This window comes from Podarcis muralis, chromosome 6, assembly GCF_964188315.1.
Source record: "Podarcis muralis chromosome 6, rPodMur119.hap1.1, whole genome shotgun sequence".
Classification (NCBI taxonomy): domain Eukaryota; kingdom Metazoa; phylum Chordata; class Lepidosauria; order Squamata; family Lacertidae; genus Podarcis; species Podarcis muralis.
This window is the reverse complement of record NC_135660.1, coordinates 35,292,489-35,317,678: the sequence shown is the minus strand read 5'-3', so window position 1 is coordinate 35,317,678 and position 25,190 is coordinate 35,292,489. Positions and strand designations below refer to the sequence as shown.

Genomic DNA, 25,190 nt, shown 5'->3' with positions numbered 1-25,190 from the left:
AATTCTCCATGTATTCCTATGGCTGTTTGGAAGGAACCAATGCATTACAATTACCATTGTCTGCTATTTTAGTAGATGCTGAGTGATTTACTGCTTTATATGACAGCATTTGTATATCACTTAATCATAAAACCCTTTATGTGTTTTAAATAAAATAATATTGGAGAGAGCATTCCACAAGTGGGAAGCCACTACAGAAAAAACCATTCTTGTCTTGCTACCCTCTGGACCTCTCAGAGAAGGCTCACAGAGAAGGGCCTCAGATGATAATTTTTTGCAGGGTCTGGATTGGTTGATATGGGGGAGGGGGAGAGGAGATCCTTGAGGTAGAAGGTGCTTGGCAAAAAAAGAGAGAGAGAGAAAGAAACAAGACTCTGGCAATCCCGCCTGCCATTTCACACAATGTGTTTTGACTATATGTGATTTTTGCTTTAGGAGCAATCCCCAGAATGCAACCACAGAGGGCTTATCCAGATGTTACTTTACTCTCTTGTCAAATGAGGGCTGGGAGAGCATTGCACAAAAGAAGTACAAAGGGATTTTTTGCAATGGTCAATAGGCACACTAAGCATACTTATTTCCAAGTAAGTCACTTTGAAATCAGTGGAACTCCCAAATGTGAGTTTAGGGTTAGATGACCTCAGTTTGGTAAATTAACATTAGTGACGCTTTCTGATCATGATTCCAGAGTGAACAAAGAGGAAGTAGGAGATGGCATCCCAAGAGAAGACGAAGGGGAAGATGAAACTGAAAATGAGGCAGAATCTGCACTTGGTTATGATGATGATGAAGAAGAAACTGAACACTGATACTGAGTAAGAGCAAGGACCAAGCCATTTTAAAGGAGAGGCTTTTCTCCGCTTTGAATAACAGCAGAACTCATAACCGTTCAAATTATATAATGACTCAGAGATGTGCGAGTTGACATTTACAGCTTTAAAGACAAACATGCTTCTTTAAAAAGGATATGTGTGGAATTCTCTTTCAAGTGAGATTGGACAGGCCGTATCCCTACAAGTCCGTAAGCAGCTCTTTTAAATGAAATTGTTAACTGTTGTTTTACATAATGACTAACCAGGCTGTAGAAATTTGTGGTTCTGATTTCTACTATTTTATTGTGATTTGTGGTCATGCTGGGCTTTTGTTTAAAGGTGCTGAATAATTTTCTGTTACTGATTGCTTTATAGAGTTTTAAATTATCTGTTTATATATTGCTACTGCATATTCTTTAACTGAGATACAGCTGAATGCATTAAAAAAGTCCTCAACCTGTTAGGGGCCAGGAGCAAATTTAGAAATCTTTCATGGGCACCACAAAATATCCATTTAACAGAAGAAATACTGGTGACCTTTGGACACACATCCAATCTCCAAAAATTAGGCAAAATATCCAAGACTCCTCAAAGTAAATAAAACACTAACAAAAAAGCAGGAACATCTCCCTCCAAAATAAGCAATGTCTCCAACAAACAACCCCGCCAAAACAAAAATTTGATAGGGGTCTTGGCAGATTCTGAGGTCAAGGAAGAGGTGGGGCAACTCTGGGCAAACCAAGGGTTCTTTGGCAGTTTGCATAGCTCCAGTACTTTGGCCACCTCATGAGAAGAGAAGACTCCCTGGAGAAGACACTGATGCTGGGAAAGATGGAGGGCACAAGGAGAAGGGGGCGACAGAGGACGAGATGGTTGGATAGTGTTTTCGAGGTTACCAGCATGAGTTTGACCAAACTGCGGGAAGTAGTGGAGGACAGAGGTGCCTGGCGTGCTCTGGTCCATGGGGTCACGAAGAGTCGGACACGACTAAACGACTAAACAACAACAACAACATAGTGATTTGTAAGCTTGTTCACAAATGGCCATTGGAATGGGCTTTAATTTTGCATCCTGACTTGCAAACATCAGAATATAGCTATGCAAGTAGCTTGCCATCTGTGACCATTTGGAAACAACCAGTGCATTCTGATGCCTCTTCTGTATCATTTGTTTTCACACATCCACAATCAGCTGAAGCATTTCCCACCTTTGATTGGCACTTCCAAGTTGGTTACTGTGATACTCCATTTTCATATACTGGCTGGACTGAAAGTTGGGAAATAGTTATTTGTATTCCAGTGCAGAAGGTGTAAATACCTTCTTGGGGGGGGGGGGGAGAACCAGCAGCTTCAGGAAATGGCTGCAGGAAGAACGGGACAGCCTTGTTGTCACTATCCTTTTTGAACAAAAAACAGAAAGACAGGATGACTTGCCTATAGATGTATGTCACAGTACAGAAACCATCTGGCAAGGTAGCTCACACAGCCTATTAGAGAGTAACAATAACATGACAAGGCTCAAATGCAATATGATGATAGCCAGCATCACAGGCAATATATCTGAATACCAGTTGCTTGGAAATCACAAGTGGCGAGCTTGCCATTACATTACTCAGTCCTGCATGTGGACTTCTCAACGGCATCTGGCTGGCCATTGTGAGAACACAAGGCTGGACTAGACTGGCCTTTGGCCTGATCTAGAGTATGGCTCTTCTTAGGTTATCAAGCAGTTACAAATGATGGCAAGCAGGAACTCCTTACATGAAGGATCATCTATCTAAAGGGGCCATATCCATTTGACTTGGGCTTTTTATGCCAAGGATTCAGAGAATGAGTTCTCTATTAGTAGACATCTTCAGTGCTTTTTTCTGGGGGGGGGGGGGGGACACAGGGGTACGCATACCCCTAAGCATTTTGTGAACCTAATGGGAGAAGAAACTACAAATTTAAATTTTTTTAGTTTCTTCTCTAGCATGCTGAATCGTTCATTCTGTTGCTACCCCCGATGACGGCCTTTCGTCCATTTACTGTATTTATTTTCCCTGATTTTAACTATAAAATGGTGATTTTCTTGAGTCAAAATGAGAGTACCCCTAAACATTTATTTATTTTTTAGGGGGGGGGGAAGCACTGGGTATCTGAAGAAGTGTGCATACACATGAAAGCTCATACCAATGACAAACTTAGTTGGTCTCTAAGGTGCTACTGGAAGGAATTTTTTATTTTGTTTCGACTGGGCATCTCTGTTATTGCTGCTGCAGAAAAGAAAAAGATGCACCCAATATTTTAAATTTCCAAATTTCAGGCTAGATCCGATTATAATTACATACCATTGTGAACGGAATGATTTTTTTTGCTAAAGGTGACACCTGATCACCAAAGAGCGGTGAAAGCAACGAAGAGGCACACATGTGCCTGTCATCCTTCATTGAACAGAATATTTTTATTCTTCTTTTGCTCACTGTTGTGAGAAACACGGGATATAGGAATACAGTATCAAAGAAGGCTTTCCTCCAGGGAAAGGAAACAGGGCGAATTGACGTGGGTTGGTGCTGGTGAGAGGGCAGGGACGTCACGTGACAATTCAACACCTGGGCAGGAAAGTCACCTCAGGGATCAAAGGGCCCGCGGCAGTTGGGCCCAAGGAGGCCGCGCCTGCGCCTGCGCCAACCCCCCTCGGTTTCTATGGGAACACGGAGGCGGCGCTGCCCAAACGGGGGAGAGGGGTTGACGGGAGTCAGTCGGCACCTGCGTAGCGGACCAGACGCGACTCGCCTTTTCCGTTGAGGGGCAGCCGCTCTCCGGCCACCGGGTGGTCTATTACGTTGCGCCCTCGGCTCTTCTGCGGATCCGGCGGGTTAAGCCAGAGCTAGAGCCTCCTCTCTCTGGGCGTCCAGGCCGAATGGAGGCTGCCGGGGGCGCCGCTGCGGCTCCTGGGTGGGTGCCCTGGCCGCCTTCGGGGGCTTCTCATAGCCGGGACTTCTGCTTGCTTGGAGGGTGGGTGGGTTGGGGTGGGGGACAAAGAGGTTTCTTGTCCTCGGGAGACCTCTGGCGGAAGCCCAGGCACGTCACAATCCCCCCGCGTGGCTGCAGGTGTGCACGCGTGGGGAAAGTTACGTGTGAACGGTGGAGCGGGGCTGCGTGTGCGAAGGCATAAACGGACACGCGGCCATTCATGCACGTGGTGGGTGGGCGCATATAGATGGGCGAAAACTGGTGGAATTTGTGAGGGTTTCCTCTTCTCTCCTACCTTGGTGTGTTTTTATTGTTTTGCTTTTAATTGTAAGCATTTAAAAATGACGCAAGTTATTGCTTTTAGCTTTCGTTAACCACTTTAGGAAAACCAAACATGAGCTTACTGTGGGGAGTGAATACCAAATAAAGACGTAATGTGGTTGGACAGGAGCAAAGGGCATAAAGGTTCCCAATGCTTTTTTTCTTCCTTTTAAAAAAATGTTTAGGGGTACTTTCATTTTGACTCAAGAAAATCACCATTTTATAGTCCAAATCTGGAAAAATAAATACAGTAAACTGACAAAAGTTCAAAGATTCACAAAATGTTTAGGGGTGTGCGTACCCCTGCATCCCCCCAGAAAAAAGCACTGTGTTTACATAGGGGGGAAAAAGCATATCTGTGTTTACATAGAATCAAAGAATTCTAGAGTTGGAAGTAAACACAAGGATCATCTAGATTCTAGTCTAATCCCCTGCAATGCAGGAATCAAGAGTGGCTGGGGAAACCCAGACTGATGGGCGAGGTATAAATAAAATAATAGTAATAATAATGAATAATTAACGTGGGGCTCAAACCCACAACCCTGAGATTAAGAGTCTCATGCTCTACCAACTGAGCGAGTATTTAAAGCTAGCAGCTTGGTGGGTGCCATAAAGTACATTGATTTACGATGGTTGCTTCCCACACTGCATAAAATGTGTCCTCAGTGTTTGTTTAGAGTCAGAATCAGGAGCATATTAATGTTGCCTATGGCAGATGAAGAATGCACCTGTGCAAGGGGCACTGAAAAGTTTTATTCAGAACTACCCCTGAGGCTTGAAGTGTGATGCTTAATGTACTGTAAACTTTTAAAAAAATTTGTGACAGGTAAAGCCAAATTCACTGGAGTGTGGTGTGCCATATACAAGCACATTGATTTATCTGTCTATCGTAATTAACAGGTTTCTCTGGCAGCCCCGGCCAATCTCTTTAGGGGAACATATTGTAGATAGATGGGGTGGGGGTGGAGAATGTTTGTGTTTGTTTCTCTGTATGGGAAATACTTGACATATTTTACGTGATTTAAGTGCCATGAAATAGTGAAGGTGGTATCGGTATGGGGAATTTTCTTCTGTGGGGTGAACTCTCTTATGTACCACTTGAGTTTGATGGGTGGCAAAGGGCAGACATGATCTTTCTATAGAGTCAGGCATCTAGATATAGTCACTAGATTCTGCATTAAGTGCTGGCTCTTTTCATTTGGTTGCTGGGGTATGGCTGTTTGTATTAAACATTCTCGTAGATATGTAAAGGCAAAGGGACCCCTGACCATTAGGTCCAGTCGTGACCGACTGGGGTTGCGGCGCTCATCTCGCTTTATTGGCCGAGGGAGCCAGCGTACAGCTTCTGGGTCATGTGGCCAGCATGATGAAGCCGCTTCTAGCGAACCAGAGCAGTGCACGGAAATGCCATTTACCTTCCCGCCAGAGCGGTACCTATTTATCTACTTGCACTTTGACGTGTTTTCGAACTGCTAGGTTGGCAGGAGCAGGGCAATGGGAGCGCACCCCGTTGCGGGGATTTGAACTGCCGACCTTCTGATCGGCAAGTCCTAGGCTTTGTGGTTTAACCCACAGTGCCACCCGCGTATTTCGTTACTAGGATGCACACTTTCTTAAAATTATCTTAACATTTCTTTTTAAAATTGTTGTAAGCCTCAGACAGACTAAAAACCTTTCAGAGGTGCAATATTGACCCTGTGTTCATCATCTGAGGCCCTCCTTTGTGTGCCTCCTTCATCATCAAGAGGTGTGCAGATGGCAACATGAGAGCGGGCCTTTTTTGCGGTGGCTCCCTGTTTGTGGAATGCTCTCTGCAGGGAGGCTGAACTGGTACCACCTTTACATATCTTTAGGCTCTGGGTGAAAACGTATCTCTTTCACCAGGTCTTTGGTTGATTAATGTTCTGTGTCCTCAGTTTGGTAATTTAACATTGGCGACTCTTTCTAATAATGATTTCAGAGTGAAACCCAAAAAAAAGAGAAGACGTGGCATGTCAAGGGATGTTGAAGTGGAAGATGAAACTGAACATGAGCCAGAATCTGCACTTGATTATGATGGTGATGAAGAAGATGAAGAAGAGGAAGAAGAAGAAGAGGCTGAAGATTATGAGGAAGAAAGCGAACCGCAATATTTATATTGTGAAGAAGACATGAACAACAACAAGATTGAAACTAAAGTTGGTGTACAAGAGTGGCCTGATGGTTCTAGCTATAGAGGAGAATTTGCATTGGATCTAAAACTTGGGTATGGAGAATTTGCGTGGGACAATGGTGAGGTAAACCGGCTTAATATTAAAATGTTGCAATGTATGTTCTTGCATCTAAAAACGTTGCTATTCTTATATATAATTATGATGATAAACAAAACTAGCCAAGGTAAGTTTTTGTATCGGAATCCTATTTGTTTAATGTTTGTTTAATAGCGTGATCTAGGCATGTTTACGTAGATGTAAATCCCATTAGTTTATGCAAGCCTTATTCTGTTTTCCTGGATGTAAGCCTCATTGGAATCAATAGGATTTATTTCTAAATATACAAGGTTAGGATTGCAGCCTAAAACATGCATGCACATTGAAAGGCAGTGTGACTTCTTTTCCATAGGAAATAACAACTTTAATAAAATCTTAATTTCTTCTTTATTACTAAAACTTGATGTTAGGTGCAACTGCAGTCTATAGTCTAACATTTTAACTGTGGTTCACAAAACGTACTATTGGAAGCAGGTTTAGTCGTGTTAGTTTCAAGTCTAAATGGTAAATGTTCAATAAATAAAATACATAGTTCAACCAGCATCTAATGCCAAGCTATGCACAGTTTGAAGATGGTTATAATTTCTTCTCAGTCTCCTCTTTTCCAGGCTAAACATACCCAGTTCCCTCTACTGTTCCTCATAAGGCTTGGTTTCCAGACCCTTTCTAATGTATTTAGATGCAGTTATCATTTTTGTGAGTAATTCATGTTTGTTTAATTAAAATACTGTATGTACTATCACAAGGCAGCACAGAAAGCACAAGGGGAAGATAGTTATTTTTTTAAAAATACAAGTCATTCTCCTGGCTTCCAGATGACCTAGCTGCTACAGTGGTTTGTTCTTGCTGCTACTTGCAACCACAAGAGTATAGCTATGGAATACAGTAGGTCCACATCTTACACGGGGGTTACGTTCCAGAGATCATGCCTACAGCCAAAATTGTGTATAGTCAAAACCCACTGGGATCAGTGGCAGATGCCAGTTCCAAAGTCATTTTTCCTGGAACCCTAACTCCTTTATGCCCCCTTCCTATTTATTTATTTATTTATTTAGCCATACGCGTAAAGCTGAATACGCACAAGTTAAATGTGTGCAAGTTGCGGTCTTCCTATAGTCACAAATGTGTAGATTAGTAAATAGTTCAGGTCTGCTGCTTTCAAATAAAATGTCATGTGTTCTGTTTATTCCTTTTGTTAAGTAGATCACTCTGACTTCCTTGTTTACACTCAGTAATGCTTGCTACGGCAAAATTTAATAAGTATATCTCTGTCATAGTTGAGTGTATACTCTTACCCAGTTTTTCTGATTTGAAATGAAAGTAATTCACCCTAATAAATCTGATACTAATGAAATTTTCCAAGACTGTAAATCCTGGATTGAACAGGGATACTAACTTTGTTTGAACTTTTATCCTCCATATATTCCATTTTTATTAAATGTTGTAATTCTCAATATGTTTCTGTGCAGTCATTTCCTCAGGACGAAGCCAAGTGGAATAAGCCTCCCTGACTTGGAAATGAATGCTACCATGCCTAAACTGTATTGAAAATATTAGTTAAATCCTTCTTTTATTTCTTTCCATAATATTCTTCATGAGAGTGCTGTGATACATACTTGCAGTCGGTTGTAACTGGCCACCGTACTTCACCTGCTCTCCCCTAACTTTCTTTCTGTTTTATTGCAGAGATATGTGGGGCAGTTTTATAAAGATCACCGTCATGGCAAAGGGGTTTACTTCTGGCCTGATGGCTCCAAATTTATAGGGTCATTTTATCTTAGCCGTAAAGAAGGCTACGGTGTCATGGAATTTAACGATGGAAGAAAATTTCAGGTAATAAAAAGTATTTCTAATTATCATAGTGCTGTTTGATAGGTATGATGTGAAGTTCAAGTAATTGCAGAAAACTTCTATGTTTGAATGTTTCAGAGTTAGTACAAATTTGCTAATGAATTAGAAAATGAATGCACTTCAAAGCTAGTTAGTGTCCTGTGCGCAACAAAAAAAGCAACGTATGACATATTGCTTCTATCTGAGAACTGTAATCAGTTTGCACAGAATTTAGAAAATGTGTAAGGAAGTGATAGATACCAGGTAATAGCAGCTGGATAAGGTGTGGATTTTGCAAACTTTTGTGTATAAAAGCAAACTAAAATGGAAAAGTATATTTCAAAAAGCGCTCTGAAGCAGTTTACTAAGGAGATGCCCCCCCCCCCCCCCCCGTGCATACTTAAGGGGTCTATGCCAGATGTACCTAGATAGAGGAGCGGATGTAGAATTTCAGCTCTTGGAATTCACTAAAAAATCTGGTGCTTGAATTCTGATTAAAGTGTGTGTTTATAACTGTTACTATACTCTTATTATATAATATATATAATCCCTTTAAGATTTTTTAGTATAAAGCAATATATGTCTAATAAATCAAATAACACAGGATTGCATGAAACCTGCGGGCAAAGGGCAGTATACAAATTCAATAAGCAATAATAATGATGATGTAAAATCAGATACAGTCTTTCTGCATCTTTTTCATGGATCCTACCTTTTTTGTTTCAAGCATTGCTTTTCAGAAAAATTCAGTGCTAATAATAAAATTAATCCAAATCCTGCTGGTAAAAGAATGGGTAAGAATGTTTTTAGGCACTTGACAGGATCATGCCGCTAGTTGTTTTTGGTGAGATTATTGCAAGTTGAATTAAACTGTGTGAATTCTGTTTGTGGTTCTCTCTTGCATCTTCTGTTCTCGTTTTTTCCTGCCGAAAGGGGCTTTACAAGGGTGATGAGCGGTTTGGACCAGGAATTGAAACCCATCCAGATGATAGTCAAGACATTGGATTGTGGCATCGAAATCATATAATTAAACTATGTACGGAAATACCTGGATATTTCACTCTTGCGGATTTCCCAGAACTTAGTGTCTATTTTGATGCTGAGACCAGCAGAGAGTATATTTCAGAGGATACGCATAAGTTTTGGGATCTGAATGAGGAGAAGGACCCATTTTTCTACCACTACAAGCGTCTTCTTTTAGATGATGATAGCTACACATTGCCTGAAAACCTGTACATATACTCAATTGATGCGGATAATCTTCCTCATACTAAGACCTTCCTGAAAGACTTTGATTGCCAGTATTTTAAGGAAAAGAAACGGCTGGCTTATGAAAAACTATGGCCTATAACCAATATAACCCCTTTCTTGGTCAGGATGCAGAAACACATCTATAGATATAGGTAAGTGGTAACGTGAAAAAAAAGACTAGATGATAGCCATACATTTGATAGTGCTGCTGAAGTCCCATTTCTTCCTGCTGTTTCTTCTTTTCAACTGGATGCAGTTCAGCTTGTGTGACTTTTTAAAATTTATACCACTTTTGCTGTAGTCATGTCAATCGTTGCTGAATTGCAACGAAGCCCCAACACATGCCAAAAGGTCCATGCAGATTCATTGTTGCATTCATTTCCTTTCCCTTGTTATTACTGGTGGCACTGCTTGTCGGGCACTACTAGTTTTTTAGGAGTGTGGGAGTTGGTTGGGGTGGCCTTGAGCCAATCTGGTCTCCCTTTTATCAAACCTTTCCCTTCCATCCCCTAATAGCCCTTTTACCATTTCCTTGGGGGGGATTGAAAGGAGGGACATGGAAAGAGACATGTGCAAGTTGGAAATCATTGGAATAACAACAACAACAAATTTTATTATTTTTACCCCACCCATCTGGCTGGCTTTTCCCAGCCACTCTAGGTGGCTTACAGTGCATATAAAAAATGGTAAAACATCAGACATTAAAAATTTCCTGATACAGGGCTGCCTTCAGATGTCTTCTAAAAGTCAGATAGTGTTTATTTCCTTGACATCTGATGGGAGGGTCTTCCACTGGGCAGGTGTCACTACCGAGAAGGCCCTTTGCATGGAATTCATGGTCTTTGTGTGGTGTGACCCTGCTTCTCTTTATCAAACTGCCTGAGGAGGAGCAGAAGCCTAGCTACTGCAGGGAGGGTTAGCCTGTGCCGGGGACATGCCACTTCAGACTAAACATGGATGCTTACATGACTGATTGCTTTTCATATAAGACAAAAAAAAAAAGCCCTCCACATAGTTTTCTGTCATATTGGGGAGAAGGCTAAATTGAAAACCCTCCTACTTGTCTAATAATAGTCACAACAGCAACCTAGTTTTGTATACAGAGGGAATATTTTTGTATGGGAGAGCATTCAGTCCTACAATACCTCACCACACATGCACATATATTTGCGGTCTGAGGTAGTACAGCCAAGATACAGGTTTATCACCTCAGTGAGAAGCTAGGCCAGTGATATGTATACACAGGTGAGGAAAGGGAAAATGTCCATCCCATCACTTCAAATAGTTTTTTGGAAGGTCAGAACTGATGAGAATAGAAATACTTAAATGGTCTATCTAGCTTTTTCATTTTTTTTTGTTCATTTTTAGGCATTACCAGAAGGACGTGGACTGGGATGTTAATTTCATTTTGGAAGGCTACCGGAATGGCTTTGGAGAGAAAGGTCCCAAAGAGCTTGCTGGTGAAGAGCTGATTAAGAAGGCAGCCGAAGGAAACTATAATAGAGTTGATGAGATTCTGATGGACAACCTGGCCTCCCCAGATATAGCAGATGTACATGGATATACTGCCCTTGCTGCTGCTGCTGTGAGACTCCATATCTTACTATGTTATACTCTGTTAAGGCAAAATAGACTTGGTTTTATTTTGTCTTCCATGCTGTGACATAATTCCTCTTTTTAAATGTACCGTAATAGCTATGAGTATCAGTTGTGAATATGAACAGAAAGTTAAGGGGAAATCCCCAATTTGGGAATATGAAACCTTACCTGTAGTATATATTTACCTCCAACAAACCCACAATGTCAAACTCAATTTTTTCAAAGTAAAAATAAGTAGGCTTCTGAAAATTGTATTAATTCTGTATGAAAATAACCTAAATAGTTTTCTTGTGCAGATGAATTACCATGATGACATCATCAACCTTCTTCTTGATAATGGGGCTGATGTGAATAAATGTAGTGATGAAGGATTATCAGCTCTTTCTATGTGTGTTATTCATTATTTCCCAGAAGAATCATTTCAGCCCAACATTGCTGAAAGGAACTTCTCTCGAAGAGAGGTCAGTCCATCATAAATCTGTAAGTCTGAAATACGGTTCAGTGAAATCCCTAATAGTTTCTTCTTCTTTTACTGTTGATCCAAATTAATTTCATTTACTAGAAATAACCTAACTACTCTCTCAAAGCTGCAAGGCAGAACGGCCTGAAGCCTTCTTTGCATTGCAGTCCAGAGATGATGAGGTGGAGTGAAATGAATTGCTCCAGGGTTGTGATCTTAAAGAAGATGTTGGGTCATGATGTGATAACTTGTATGGCATTGTGCTTCTAGAGTAGTCTATTGTAATGTGTACTATGTAGGGTTGCTCATGAAGAGGATTCAAGTACAACCAATACACATTTTGAAGTCCTGACATTTATTAACAATGATAAAAAATAAGGTTTGAAATCTCTCTTATTGGACATTTTGCCCCTCCTGTCTGTTGTGTGTATAGGAGCAAACTCATTTGTATCTGTGAAAGAGTTGAATAGCAGTCCTTGCCACTTACGACAACTAGATATATTTGTCCCTTACAAGTAGCCATTCATAATGAAATGAGTCTAAACTCTAAAACATAGTCCAAAGGCATGTAATGCAGCAGACTTGCTGAAGATAGACAGTTCTGAGTAGAGCTGGAGCATTTGTATACTACTTTGAATTTCATGGAAGAAAGTTGATGTATAAATGAAACTAATAATATGTTGTGTATTTGACAAATTCTTTCTGTAAAATTCTTTAGAACAGTAACATACGTCAACTTTTTCGCTGTTTTCTTTGACAACCTAATGGTATGAATTTGTCTGTCTGTGTATGTTAACAATGCAGTTTTTTATGTTGGGGTGCAGCAATCTGGTTTTGGAAATAATATCCCCCCCCCCCCCGCTTTTTTTTCTTTTTTTTTTTTTTGCTTGATATAGGCGATGGAAGAAATGCTAGAAGAAATATCTCCAGGATCTATGCCATTTTCGCAATCGGAGTCCTCTCAACCATCTCAGCCGAGTACAGAATTGAAAGGATCCTCTTCTGCCAGCCATGCATCACCAGAAGCACTGTCGAGCTCTGCTGAAAAGTCAGAACGTGGCACATATGTTAAGTCATCTGAGGAATCGGAGAACAGCGTTGTAGAAAAGAGCTCTGAGACAAATTGTGGCATTTACAACTTCAAGATTCAGGTTTCGGTAGAAGCCATGCAACGTGGTGCAGCTGCTCTTAGTGAACACATGTTAAAAGTGCCATACTTTGCTGACTGTGAAGGGCTCATTCAGCAGGAAGGCACTCTGGGAAGAATGGCAGCATCAATAACAGAGTAAGTGACTATAGAAGAACATAGGGCAGCCTGCTGAAGCCAATGACCACACTAATATTGCTGCTAGGGTGGTCTCAGTTGGGCTCTGCTCAGTATGGATAGCTTCTGTGTATACCTTCCGTGATTTTGCAGTGAAGAGTTTATCTGAAGGAAGGTTGGAAGGCATCATATGGTACCTCTGAAAAATGATCTGAAATGGTGCAGTTTGCTTGCTGCATTGGTATTGAGTGATGGCATACAATGGTTCCTTGGTTTACAAACTTAATCCATTCCGAAAGTCCGTTCTTAAACCAAAGCGTTCTTAAACCAACACACACTTTCCCGTAGAAAGTAATGCAAAATGGATTAATCCATTCCAGACTTTTAAAAACAACCCCTAAAACAGCAATTTAACATGAATTTTACTATCTAACGAGACCATTGATCCATAAAATGAAAGCAATAGACCAGGCTGCAATCTGTTACCCAGTATAAAGTGGGCCACAGGAAAGCAGAAAACACAAACCAAAACACAAGAAAGGCCGGGCTGGGATTCCAAAAGGTTTCCTCCTCGCGCTTCTTGCAGTTTCTTGGCTGGGAGGGAAAATGGGTGAAGGTGGCGGCGGCGGCGAGATAATCAAATTGGGAGGGTTTTTGTAGGCAAGGCATGCATCTCCCGGCGGCTTCAGCATGCTTTATGCAAACACCCTCCCTCCAAAAAACCACCACCACCACCACCAAACCCCCAACACCTTAAAACTCTACCCGGGAAAGCGATGGCTAAGCAGCGGGCGAAAGTAGAAACTGGCACAAAGCCCACCCTGGAGGAGGCAGCCCCAATTCAGAGCGGCTCTGGATTGCATTCGTATAAAATCAGGATGGGGGGGGGGTGAGGAGGAGGAAAGCAGGGAGAGGGGATCCCAGCAGAAAGGACAGACCCACCGACCGCGAGTAGCTTGCTACCTGTGCCACGAGCAGCACCAGCATCTGCTCCACGGAGTGCAGGCGGATCTGCAGCCTTGGCAGTGGCTCCCAGCCCAGAGCTGTGGCAAGAGCCGCTCCAGGCGGTGAGCACGGCCACGACACGCTGCTGCCACGGGGGAACGCGGACATTGCTCCAGAGCCGCGCAGCTCGCTCCTTGTCGGCCTTCCCTCACTCAGCGCCGGCCGCTGCAGAGAAATCTGGAAGCAGAGAAGCAGCGGCAGAGGGACCCAGTCCTGGGGGTCACCGCGCGGAGGCTCGTGGTGGCGCGAGCAGCCATCGTGCCACCACAGTCACATGTGAAGGATCCAGCTGCAAGCAGAGGATCCCGGCACCATCCGTACGGCGCTGGAGCGGCGCCGCTGGCAAACCGCTATACAGCGCATGTGCGGCATCACTACGTACGGCACATGCGTCGTATGTAGTGACACCACACCTGCGCCCTATGTAGCGACGCCTGCCATGGGTGTCACGTCACCTTCCTTCGCCCCTGCACTGAAGGACAGGTGCCAGTCCTTTAGGAGGGGCCCAGTAACACCTGTTGGTAAATGATGGTCACCAGGTGCCCTGCTCTTATATGCATTGCCACCAATAACCCACAAACTGTTCTTTTGATGAGGTTTTTATGTTCCTGATTTATGTAAAATGTCTTGCAATAATGGATCCATCCATGCAAACTCTGTTATCTAGTCTTCTTTTGGAACCTGGCTCAGATAAGGGTTCCAGAACAACATCTAGGCCCCCTTGTCCTTTTAGTGGACAAAAAAGCAGCTATAACCAGCCTCCAGTCCTGTATTGCACAGAATTCCAGAGACCTGCAGATGTTGAAGCAAGCTGCTATGTTTGTAGAGGCCCCTTCACCAGCTTCTCTGCTCATCAGTGAATGGGAAGGAAGTTCAGGTGTTTGTTCCCTCTGACAGCAAAATTATCAGGAGACAGGGGAAAGGAACGCTTGTGCTTCCTTCTTATTTACTGGAAGGCAGTGCGACTAATGATTATGTTTGGAGTTTGCAGTTTTTTATTAGTCCAATTATGGGTTGAATTAAAAAAGAAACATTAGCAGAAACAACACTGGGTGCACAGAACTTATAGGATAGCCAAACAGGTGGATTTGATTTAAATCAATTTGATTTAAATCACAGTTTAAATCACGATTTAAATCACTAGTCAGTAAGACTTGATTTAAATCATTTTTTTACAGAAAGACTCGTTCTTGCTGGTATAATATTAATATTTATAACCAGATGAAGGTTACATTTTTGGAATAATAAATTTTCAGAGTAGTTTTTACAATTATATAAAAAAATACTGATTTGGTTATACTATTAGAAATACAGATAATTATGAAATTATTGCGAGGTTTAATAAGTTAACTCTTTATATTTGGACAACTTTTCTGCTGTACTTAATTGGAAGGAGAAAAATAATCATTTCTTTAATAGCAATTTAAAGAATTTATTTAACTAAAACAATAACTTTATAGCATATGTATCCATGTTTGTTAACTGATGTGGTTAAACAGTTTTTTTTTTTTTAAAAAAAACCTTTTAAGACTGAGTTTTAGCACACATGAAAAACTTAAATCCTTATTTTCTGATGAATAGCATTTGGACTATAATGTAACTTAAATAGAAAACTATTTTCAGAAAGATTTTTCCTCCAAAAGCATTTTATTTTTAAAATCCAATTTAAAATTAAAAAATCTGATTTAAATTTTAAAAATCCGATTTAAATAAAAGCATTGATTTTTATCCACCCTGTAGCCAAAGCATACTTCAATTATCTAGTGACAAAAACATGCAACTTAGGGAGTGTTTGTCATTGTCGGGAGGGCAGTTATGCTGTGCACACTATTGCATTTATTAGCATTTTAAAAGCCTCAGCCAAATAGAAATCTGGCTATTTTGCATGGTAAGAGAAGGCCAGAGATGATGCAAGGCTGGGATAGATTACACACAGTGTTTCCCAACCTTGGGCCTCCAGCTGTTTTTGGACTACAACTCCCATCATCCCTAGCTAGCAAGACCAGTGGTAGTTTCAGAGTAGTTTTTACAATTATATAAAAAAATACTGATTTGGTTATACTATTAGAAATACAGATAATTATGAAATTATTGCGAGGTTTAATAAGTTAACTCTTTATATTTGGACAACTTTTCTGCTGTACTTAATTGGAAGGAGAAAAATAATCATTTCTTTAATAGCAATTTAAAGAATTTATTTAACTAAAACAATAACTTTATAGCATATGTATCCATGTTTGTTAACTGATGTGGTTAAACAGTTTTTTTTTTTAAAAAAAAACCTTTTAAGACTGAGTTTTAGCACACATGAAAAACTTAAATCCTTATTTTCTGATGAATAGCATTTGGACTATAATGTAACTTAAATAGAAAACTATTTTCAGAAAGATTTTTCCTCCAAAAGCATTTTATTTTTAAAATCCAATTTAAAATTAAAAAATCTGATTTAAATTTTAAAAATCCGATTTAAATAAAAGCATTGATTTTTATCCACCCTGTAGCCAAAGCATACTTCAATTATCTAGTGACAAAAACATGCAACTTAGGGAGTGTTTGTCATTGTCGGGAGGGCAGTTATGCTGTGCACACTATTGCATTTATTAGCATTTTAAAAGCCTCAGCCAAATAGAAATCTGGCTATTTTGCATGGTAAGAGAAGGCCAGAGATGATGCAAGGCTGGGATAGATTACACACAGTGTTTCCCAACCTTGGGCCTCCAGCTGTTTTTGGACTACAACTCCCATCATCCCTAGCTAGCAAGACCAGTGGTCAGGGATGATGGGAATTGTAGTTCAAAAACAGCTGGAGGCCCAAGGTTGGGAAACACTGGATTACAGCAATGATATATTTGTAGCTGTTTGCATCACTTGCAGAACAGCTACAGTTCTACCACCCTCACCTTCAGGTTTAGCAACACTGTACTTATCAAAGTTTTCAACAATTAATGGGGTTCTGTTTTCTGCTGGTTTTTAGACACGCAAAGAGACTGGCTACTATCAAGCTGCTGCTCAGGAGAGGTGCAGATCCCAATATGTGCAGAATCCCTATGTATGTCCTCTTCTTTGCTGTTAAAGCTGCAGATCCAAATGCAGTGAGATTTCTTTTAGAAGCTGGAGCAAGGACTGATATACGACTTCCGACCAGAGTAGGGAAACCTTATTTGTGTGTGATAATTCTCATTAAAGAAGAGAGATTAGAATTTAAGTTAGTGATTGGACTGATGGCATAAATCAGGCACCCCCAAACTCGGCCCTCCAGATGTTTGGGACTACAATTCCCATCATCCCTGACCACTGGTCCTGTTAGCTAGGGATGATGGGAATTGTAGTCCCAAACATCTGGAGGGCCGGAGTTTGCCTATGCCTGGCATAAATGCTCTTGTATGAGTTTTGGTGTCTTATGTAAGTGTACAGAACTTGGGACCCACCACATCAAATATAGCTCACGTGCCAGATATAAATGTCAAATCTCTGTTTCTCCAGTCGTAGGAGGTATGCCTACCCTTTTGTGTTGCAGCACACTATTCTGTTACTCTGATTCATGTGATAAATCTATTGAGCTGAAATCCTACAAGTACAGTGGGGATTACTTCAGAGTAAACTTGTATAGTAGGCCTGTGTTGTGAGTCTGTTATTCTTAATGAATGAAAGCTAATGCTAATCTTAACATTGCAGAGTGGGTGTTTTAAATCCTTTTGAGTTATCTGCTAACAGAAGAGGTGGGGAGGCGTTCACCCCCCCCATTAACCCTGTAGCCCCCTGCATCACCTTCCAGGCTGTTCTGTATTGTTCCACAACCCCCTGGAACAAATTTTCAGGGAGTTCATAGGATTGCAGCAGGAAGCGGGGAAACTGGAGAAAATTACCTCCTCTCATCTTACTTAGCAAATGCCTCTACTGGATCAGAAGATGTTCTTCAGCTTTTCTGCGAGTGGGAGAGCAGCATTGGGTTCCACCCTATAGTTTTATCAGTGTAGAAGAAAAGTATTTTTTACTGATTGTAACTAGTTTGCAACAATTCTCTCCTATCTCTAGACATTAGAATAGAGAGATTTTAGAGGAATTTAATGAATGTCGGTAATAATGGAAACTTAATAGGAATTTTGGGGTGTCTTGTATATGAGTTGATTTGGACCAAGTCTACTGTATCCTCAGTTGATCTTGGTGCTAGGATGATGCACCATCATGTTTTTTCAGAACTTCAGCACGGAACTTCCCCCCAGAAAAGGCCCAGCTAGAGGAGTGGATTTGCTGCTTTGTCGTGGGCTCTAAGGGACAGAGATATTTCCTTATGAACCCATCTTGCCTGGACTGGTTTTAAATTTCAACCATGCAGCTTAACCATTCCATCCAGTGGAGGGTGATTGTATTTCTGACTGCAGTTAGCAGTTATTTCTGACTGCACTTTGCTTCTTGATACACACTCCTCAGATATTTATGCTACCTGGGAATTAGGTGTCTTCAATTTGAGCTGAAATTTTAGCGGTGACATTGAATGCTGGAATGGCTCACTGTCATAATATGCTAAGAATACACAGTAGTGAGATGTTCTGTAACTTATGATTTAATATTAAATATAGCATTGTTTTTTTAGCTTGGAGGCACAGCTCCTCTTCATATTGCTGCTGCTCTTCCTGGTGAAGAAGGGGTTGAAATAACAAGCTCACTACTTCATTCAGCTACAGATCCTAACGTAAGGGCAGAGGATGAGAATGATATATATGGGCCTGATAGGACTTCATACAAGGTATGCCCGTTTAATTCCAACCTTGTTCTTTGTGCTGGAGAGGAGCAAGGAATTGACTTGTTTTTGGCAAAAGTGTTGTGGAAAGTAATAGCATTGTATCCTAAGAACTGTGCTATTTATCCTGAAACAGTACATTTAGAAAAAAAATCGTAGCAAATGTGGTCACAGCAACATATATTCAGGGAGTGGGGGCAGTTCCAAAATACTGTATACAGAATGCCTTGAGTCTGTCTGGCTCTACTTGTCTCTTCCTGAACTTCTTAGGCAACCTACTAACATCTGCAGCTAAAAGGACCCCAGGCAGCTGGGCTGGGAAAAATCTCAGCCCAAGACCTTCTAGGTCCACTGGTGGCATTGGGTTAGATCAGTGGTTCCCAAACTTTTTTTTGGCCATGCCCCACCTAAGCATCTAAACTCCTGATTGCCCCCCACATGACATATAATTCTTATTATTCAAAAAGTGAACTCCTATTCATGTGGAGGAAGCCTAAAAGGCCTATTAATAACTCATTCTCGAATTGCCCCCCTTAAAAATCAAAATTTCCCCCATGTGGGGCTAGATGAACCAGTGGTTTGACTCAGTAAAAGGCCTATGTTAATAAGCACTGTACAGCTCATGACTGGAAAGTATGTAGAAATGCCTTTTAACTGTGTTTTCAGAATAATTAAGAAGTGCAGATTTCTGAGAGAAGCAGTGAACTTTTCATAACAGGTTATGAACTCCCACTGGGCATAGTTTAGGGAGGATAGTTCCTGTTTCACTCTGGGGAGCAGACTGTGTGTCTCTTTAAGGTGCCTGCAGCCTTCTACATTGGTGATTTTCTTTCCCATTTCTACCTGCAGCATGAGCTTACTGAAAATATATCTATGATTAAAATGAATAATGAAATGGGACCACCCAAAAACTACTACAAAGAATGTGCCATTATCCCAGAGGAAGGTGGGAGGACTCCTCTTCATATTGCATGTGAGAGGGAAGATGATTATGAGGTGAGTAATAGCTGTGGGAATCTCTCTTCTGCAACCTGAAAGCTCTTCTTCACTAACTTGTGTAGTCTTCAGGTGTTACATTAGTAAGGAATTTATGTTTTAAAAGAAGGAATCACATATTTCCAGCTACTTCAAACATATGGAAATGAAGGGTCTGATAATAAAGCCTGAAGTCCAGTAGCTCATGCACCCCTCCTGCTGTATTAAAACTAATCCTTAGTATGTATATATGGGCAAAGATCTGCAATCGCTGTTGGCTGACCAGGAGTCTGAATTGGTTGCCCCAAAGTGAGCACATAAACCATTTACTGTCTTTTCATTAGACTTTAAAATTGTTTTAAATAACAGAAATATATCATTAAACACATTCTGAAAATACAACTCAGTATACCACTTTTTCTTTTCAAATGATAAAATACTGGTTTCATTTGTAGCATGAAACAAAACCTCACAGATCAAATAGGCTTGCTTGCATCTGCATGTTTTGAATGGTCATTACTCAGTTACAACTGTAGTGTAGTGTTGGACAAGGACCTCGGAGATCAGGGTTCAAATCCCCACTAAGCCATGGAGCTCACTGGTTGAACTTTGTCCAGCCACTGTCTCTCAGCCTAATCTACCTCACAGGGTTGTTGTGAGGATAAAATGGGGAGATGGAGAGCCATGTACCTTGAGCTCCTTAGTGGAACGGTAGGATATAAATGTGATGGTGATGATGATATGTGTTTGCGTATGTGCCTAAACACACACAAGCTGACTTAACTGAACAGCCTTAACCATTGCCTTAACCATTTTGTAACCCTTTGAAAAGTTGTTGTTGTTGTTTTAGATAGTTTTTAATCTGGATGGTCCCTTGCGGGAACACTTAATATTGAAGAGCTCAGATAGTTATTTACAAATCAAAATATGTGCTATAGACATCCCTTAGGCATTCTCATTGTTTCAAGGATCTTTTTGCTTTTTAAAAATATTTGATTTGGTTGTTTGAATGCTGCTTACTCTGTCTCCATTGCATGTCTCCCCAATTTACCCCCCCCCCCGCCGCAAAGATAAACATCAGATTGCTATTCATTCTGCTGCAATGATAGTTCTCCTACTCATTACATCGGGACAGGATATTGTGCTTTTGGCAGTGCATCAGAACTATGGTGAGGGCAACAATGGAGCAGTCACAAACTTTGACCGCTAGAGCAGTGTTTCCCAACCACTGTTCCGCGGCACACTAGTGTGCCGCGAGATGTTGCCTGGTGTGCCGTGGGGAAAATTCTAAAGATTTTTTTTTTTTTTGTAAAAGTCAAATTAGGTCCTAATCTATCCCTCGAGCACCTCTTGTCCGTTATTGTGACGCATGAAGCGTGTTCCCGCCCACTCCCCGCCCTCCCTTGCTTCTCTCTCTCTCTCTCTGTGGCATTCTCCGCTGATTCCTGCTGGGCATGCGCAGCTCGCCTCGCGCTTCCATTCCGGCCCCTCCTTCCCCCGACTACCCCGCCGCTCCATTCCTTTCTCTTTCTCGCGTGTCAGAGAGCGGCGGCGCGAGCGTGGCGGTTCCCTCAGGGCTGAAGGAGGGCTCGAGGAGGAGGAGGCAGGACGTGGAGGCGGAGAAAGCGGCGGCGGCCACCCCCCACCTCCGGCTCGAGGCCCGCGTAGAAAGCTGAGGGGGAGAGATAGATAGAGGTGGGCGGCGGCGGCGACCACGACCAACCGCCACAGTAGTTGTAGCGGTGGCGACGGCGAGCAGGGACTCCCGCTCTCTCTCCGTCGTGTCTCTCTCTCTCTCTCTCCCCCGGGCCCGTCCGTTGAGTCTCCCGCGCACCTCGGCTACAAGATGAGCATCGAGATCCCGCCGGGTCTGACTGAGCTGCTGCAGGGCTACACGGTGGAGGTGCTGCGGCACCGGCCGCCGGACCTGCTGGCCTTCGCCGCCGAGTACTTCGCCAAGCCGCGCTCTCCTTCCTGCCTCGCTTTGCTGCCTCCTCCCCCCCCACCCCCAAAGCTTGGAGGTTCCCCGGCGCCGACCCGCATGTTTGACCCCCTTCTCACACCTGTTCGCGCTCCTTGCACGGAATGGGGCGGATGGGGAGGAACGGGGCTCGACGCTGCCTCCGCTCGCCCTCCCCCCCTCCGCCGGCGGTCCCGCGATTCTTGGCTTTTTGGCGGTTGGCACAGAAGGAAGGCAAGGGGGAGGGAAAAAAATTGAATCTTACACTTTCGTGCGTCCCTCCCGGCGTGACGCTGCGCGCTGACGTCACGGGGCTGTAATGGTGGTGTGCCTCGAGATTTTTTTCATGAAACAAGTGTGCCTTTGCCCAAAAAAGGTTGGGAAACACTGCGCTAGAGGCCCTTAGCAGTTCATTAAATTAAAATGCAGCATCCCCTTTCTAGTTTGGGAAAAGTCCTGAGTACTGCTTTAAGTAAAAGTTCAACATTAAGAACCAAATAGCATTTATTTTGTAGTTTGGAAGGACCAGCACAGCTAATATGAAAGATTACTGGTTAAATTCTTATCCAGCCAGCTACAAATGGGCTGTCGTTTATAACTAGAGCCAATCTGGCAGTTCCTTTAGCTGGCTGCCTGCAGTCTAAGAACTGCTTACATAAGTGGTTTTCTTAGGAAGAAGGAGAAATACAATTTGCTCTGTTTTCACATTACACAAGAAGTTTGCATAGCAAATTTGTGAGACAATTCTGCATCTGTTGTTCCTATGTAACATGAGAGGCAATCCTAGGATTGGGCTGAAAGCATGCAACAGCTTTAGAGGTCCTTCTTGCCCTTACTCTCCTTCAAATGGTGGTCTCATTGCCTATTCTGCTGCATTGCCATACAATGACAGGACCTATGGCAGGGTTAAGCCATCTTGGAACAGAGAGTAAGTGCAAATATGATGTTGTTATAATGGAGGCATCATCTAGCTTTGGTTACAACACTTGTCTAGACTTCTGACCGCAACTGAGACGGGACCAAGCTAGATTTAACATGGAAGTTACATAAAGGTGGCTCTCCTGTGGATTTTTTTAAAAAAGTTAATAGCACTTGTGTATGTGTTTGTGGCAAATAGGTTTGACAGAGGGAGAGCAGTTAATCCTTTCCACCCAGGCTATTTTCCTAATTTAAATGAATATCTAAAACTGCTATTTGACCTACAAGGGCAAACACACTGAGGGACCTATATGTCTCCCCCATGGGGTGAACAGTTTGGGTGCAGGATGCAATTTGAACTTTTATTCAAATTTAATTTTATTTCTGCATTGCAAGGGGTTGGACTAGATGACCCTCGGAGTCTCTTTCAACTCTACAATTCTATGATTTTATGAACTAGAAAGCAGCCTGGGGGAAAGAGCTGTTTCTGCTTTCCTTCAGCACTGAAGTCCTGTTCTGGATCCCTCTTCTCTGTCACCTGGTGGTCACTGTTATGTTTGTTTGTTTGTTTGTTTTAGGAAGATCTTTGTTTTTATCCAAACCTATTGTATAGGATCTGTTGTATAACAAAAACTCTGGGGCTTATGGCCTGCTTTAATAGAATTTTCAACTTTAGAGGGCAAAATACTCCCTTTGAGATGAAAGCAAATCGAAGATCTCTCAGTTCCAGAACTGTACAGAAAGCAATTATACATTTGGGGAGAAAGCTTTTGGAAAATTTAGTTTCCAATTTTAGACCTGAATGAATGTGAATAGCTTTGACACTTCTTAAGTCTCACTCTTTTCCTCTCCATTTCCATTCCTATTTTCTGTCTGCTTTTGGAGAGCTTGAATAGAGTGGTGGTTGAAAAGAGATATGATGGGAAATCATTATCTCATTGAAATTACAATAGATAGTAAACTCTATAGGTTCAAGAGGACAAGTCCTTGTGAGTTCAGCCGGACTTATTTTCAGGTAAATGGGCATGGATTGTGACCTCAGGCCAGCTGGAAGGACAGCAGGTGATAATAGTAATGTGGTAGAAAATGGGAAATGTTAAATACATTTGAGCACCATATTTGAAGCATTTAGAGATTTCTCATTGAACAATTAAGGTTTTTATTTGTTAATTACAGTTAATGATTGAGTCTTCTGTAGATTAACAGAACTGGAAGGTCCTATTTAATCAGCTGTATTTGTGTTGTGCCCAATATGCTGTCTCATTTCGGGAGCTGATTGCTTCATTGACATAGATTTCTTACTTGGCAGTTTTGTATTACTGCCATCGGTTACGTAAATAAAAAGTCAATAACCCAACTTTCCCTCTAATTAACTATCTGTAATTGTGGGCATTCTTTGTTTATAGCAGTTTGGTCCATTTTTTCTTATGTCTATATGAGTAGGTTTAATTCTATACTGTTGGGATTCGTTGCATCAAATCCATAACTTCTGTTATGTAATTCTGAACTGAAACTTATCAGTATGCATGTTGGTAAATACCCAGTCAAATTACCGGTAGCTTAGTTTTTAACTTCAAAATTAGAGATGCAGGCATGTCTTTGTCTTAACATATTTTATTTTAAATACGTAATTTACGTTTTAAAAAGTCAATCCATTATTTAAGTTAAAAAAAGTTTCTTCTTTATTGATCATATTTAATTGTATTTTCCTCTTCCAGAATGCAAGCAGAGTTGTTCGTCTTCTTTTAGAACACAATGCAAATCCAAATGTCTTGTGGAGTGGCCACTCCCCTCTTTCTCTGGCTATAGCTAGTGGAAATGATCAGGTATGCTATCTTCCCTTCCCTCCCCTCCCTCCATATTTATTCTTTGAGAAAATCTGCAGACATTGTTGCCACATCAGATGGATGATTCCAGTTCTTATTTAAACAGTAATCAGTTGCAAGTGGACAGTTTTAATCAATCTTATTTGAAGCTTGTAAAAGGGAAAATGTGCATATTATATAACTGAGTTATATATAGTTCTAACCTTTGTCAGAATCTTACAGGGCTCTAGGAGGTTACAAATCCCTATAGCACAAACGATAAATCACTTTAATAACCTGCCCAGTTTCATAGTTTTGCTAGTATATTGATGCAGACTTCAATATTACCATTAAAAACATTATTGGATTTGGGTTGGAGGAATGAGGACAATGGTAAAGGGCTGTGACTTAAGGCCAAAGTACATTTCATTTTATTCACACAGTTTGGCCTTGTGTGGCTGATTTATTTATTTAACACATGGCTGGTACAAGCGCCCCTCCCCACAGGCCGCACATCAGGATGTGCTATGCAGGGTGGCGAGACTTTTGTTCCCACTGGGGTCCCACTCAGAATCCACCCCCCGAAAACAACATGCCTGCTATTTACAATGGGAAGAAATTCTTCAATTAGCAGAGCACCCTACTCTGATCACGCTGCGGGCAGCTGCCTCATAGAATCATATACAGTCGTACCTTGGATCCTGAATGCCTCGGTACTCGGACGTTTTGGCTCCCAAATGCCGCAAACCTGGAAGTGAGTGTTCCGGTTTGCAAACGTTCTTTGGAACTCGAATGTCCGACGGGACTTCTGCAACTTCTGAGTGGCTGCAGGAGCTTCCTGCAGCCAATTGGAAGCCGCGCTTTGGTTTCCGAATGTTTTGGAAGTCTAATGGACTTCCGGAAAGGATTCCATTCGACTTCCAAGGGTATGACTGTAATTGGAAGATGCTTAAGAAGGCATTCAGTCCAACCTCATGCTCAGTACAGCAATCCTGCAACTACAGCATCGTAGCCGATTGCCATTCAGTCTCTGCTTAAAACGCCTA

General features: G+C 41.8%; 1 protein-coding gene across 2 annotated transcripts in view; it reads left to right on the top strand.

Annotated features, from left to right (window-relative positions):
• Window positions 1-3,524: 3,524 nt before the first annotated feature.
• ANKMY1 (ankyrin repeat and MYND domain containing 1) overlaps window positions 3,525-25,190 on the top strand; it is a 33,823-nt gene continuing 12,157 nt past the window's right edge. The window contains exons 1-11 of one of the 2 annotated variants that reach the window (XM_077929955.1): window positions 3,525-3,748; window positions 6,048-6,363; window positions 8,023-8,169; window positions 9,100-9,569; window positions 10,786-11,002; window positions 11,313-11,477; window positions 12,373-12,761; window positions 16,720-16,891; window positions 18,340-18,492; window positions 19,336-19,482; window positions 24,058-24,165. In XM_077929955.1, the coding sequence (XP_077786081.1) occupies window positions 3,714-3,748; window positions 6,048-6,363; window positions 8,023-8,169; window positions 9,100-9,569; window positions 10,786-11,002; window positions 11,313-11,477; window positions 12,373-12,761; window positions 16,720-16,891; window positions 18,340-18,492; window positions 19,336-19,482; window positions 24,058-24,165 (2,319 nt within the window). In that variant the 5' untranslated portion in view covers window positions 3,525-3,713. Of the gene's footprint in view, window positions 3,749-6,047; window positions 6,364-8,022; window positions 8,170-9,099; window positions 9,570-10,785; window positions 11,003-11,312; window positions 11,478-12,372; window positions 12,762-16,719; window positions 16,892-18,339; window positions 18,493-19,335; window positions 19,483-24,057; window positions 24,166-25,190 lie in introns of those variants that run through there. The other variant, XM_077929956.1, reaches the window with a different exon arrangement.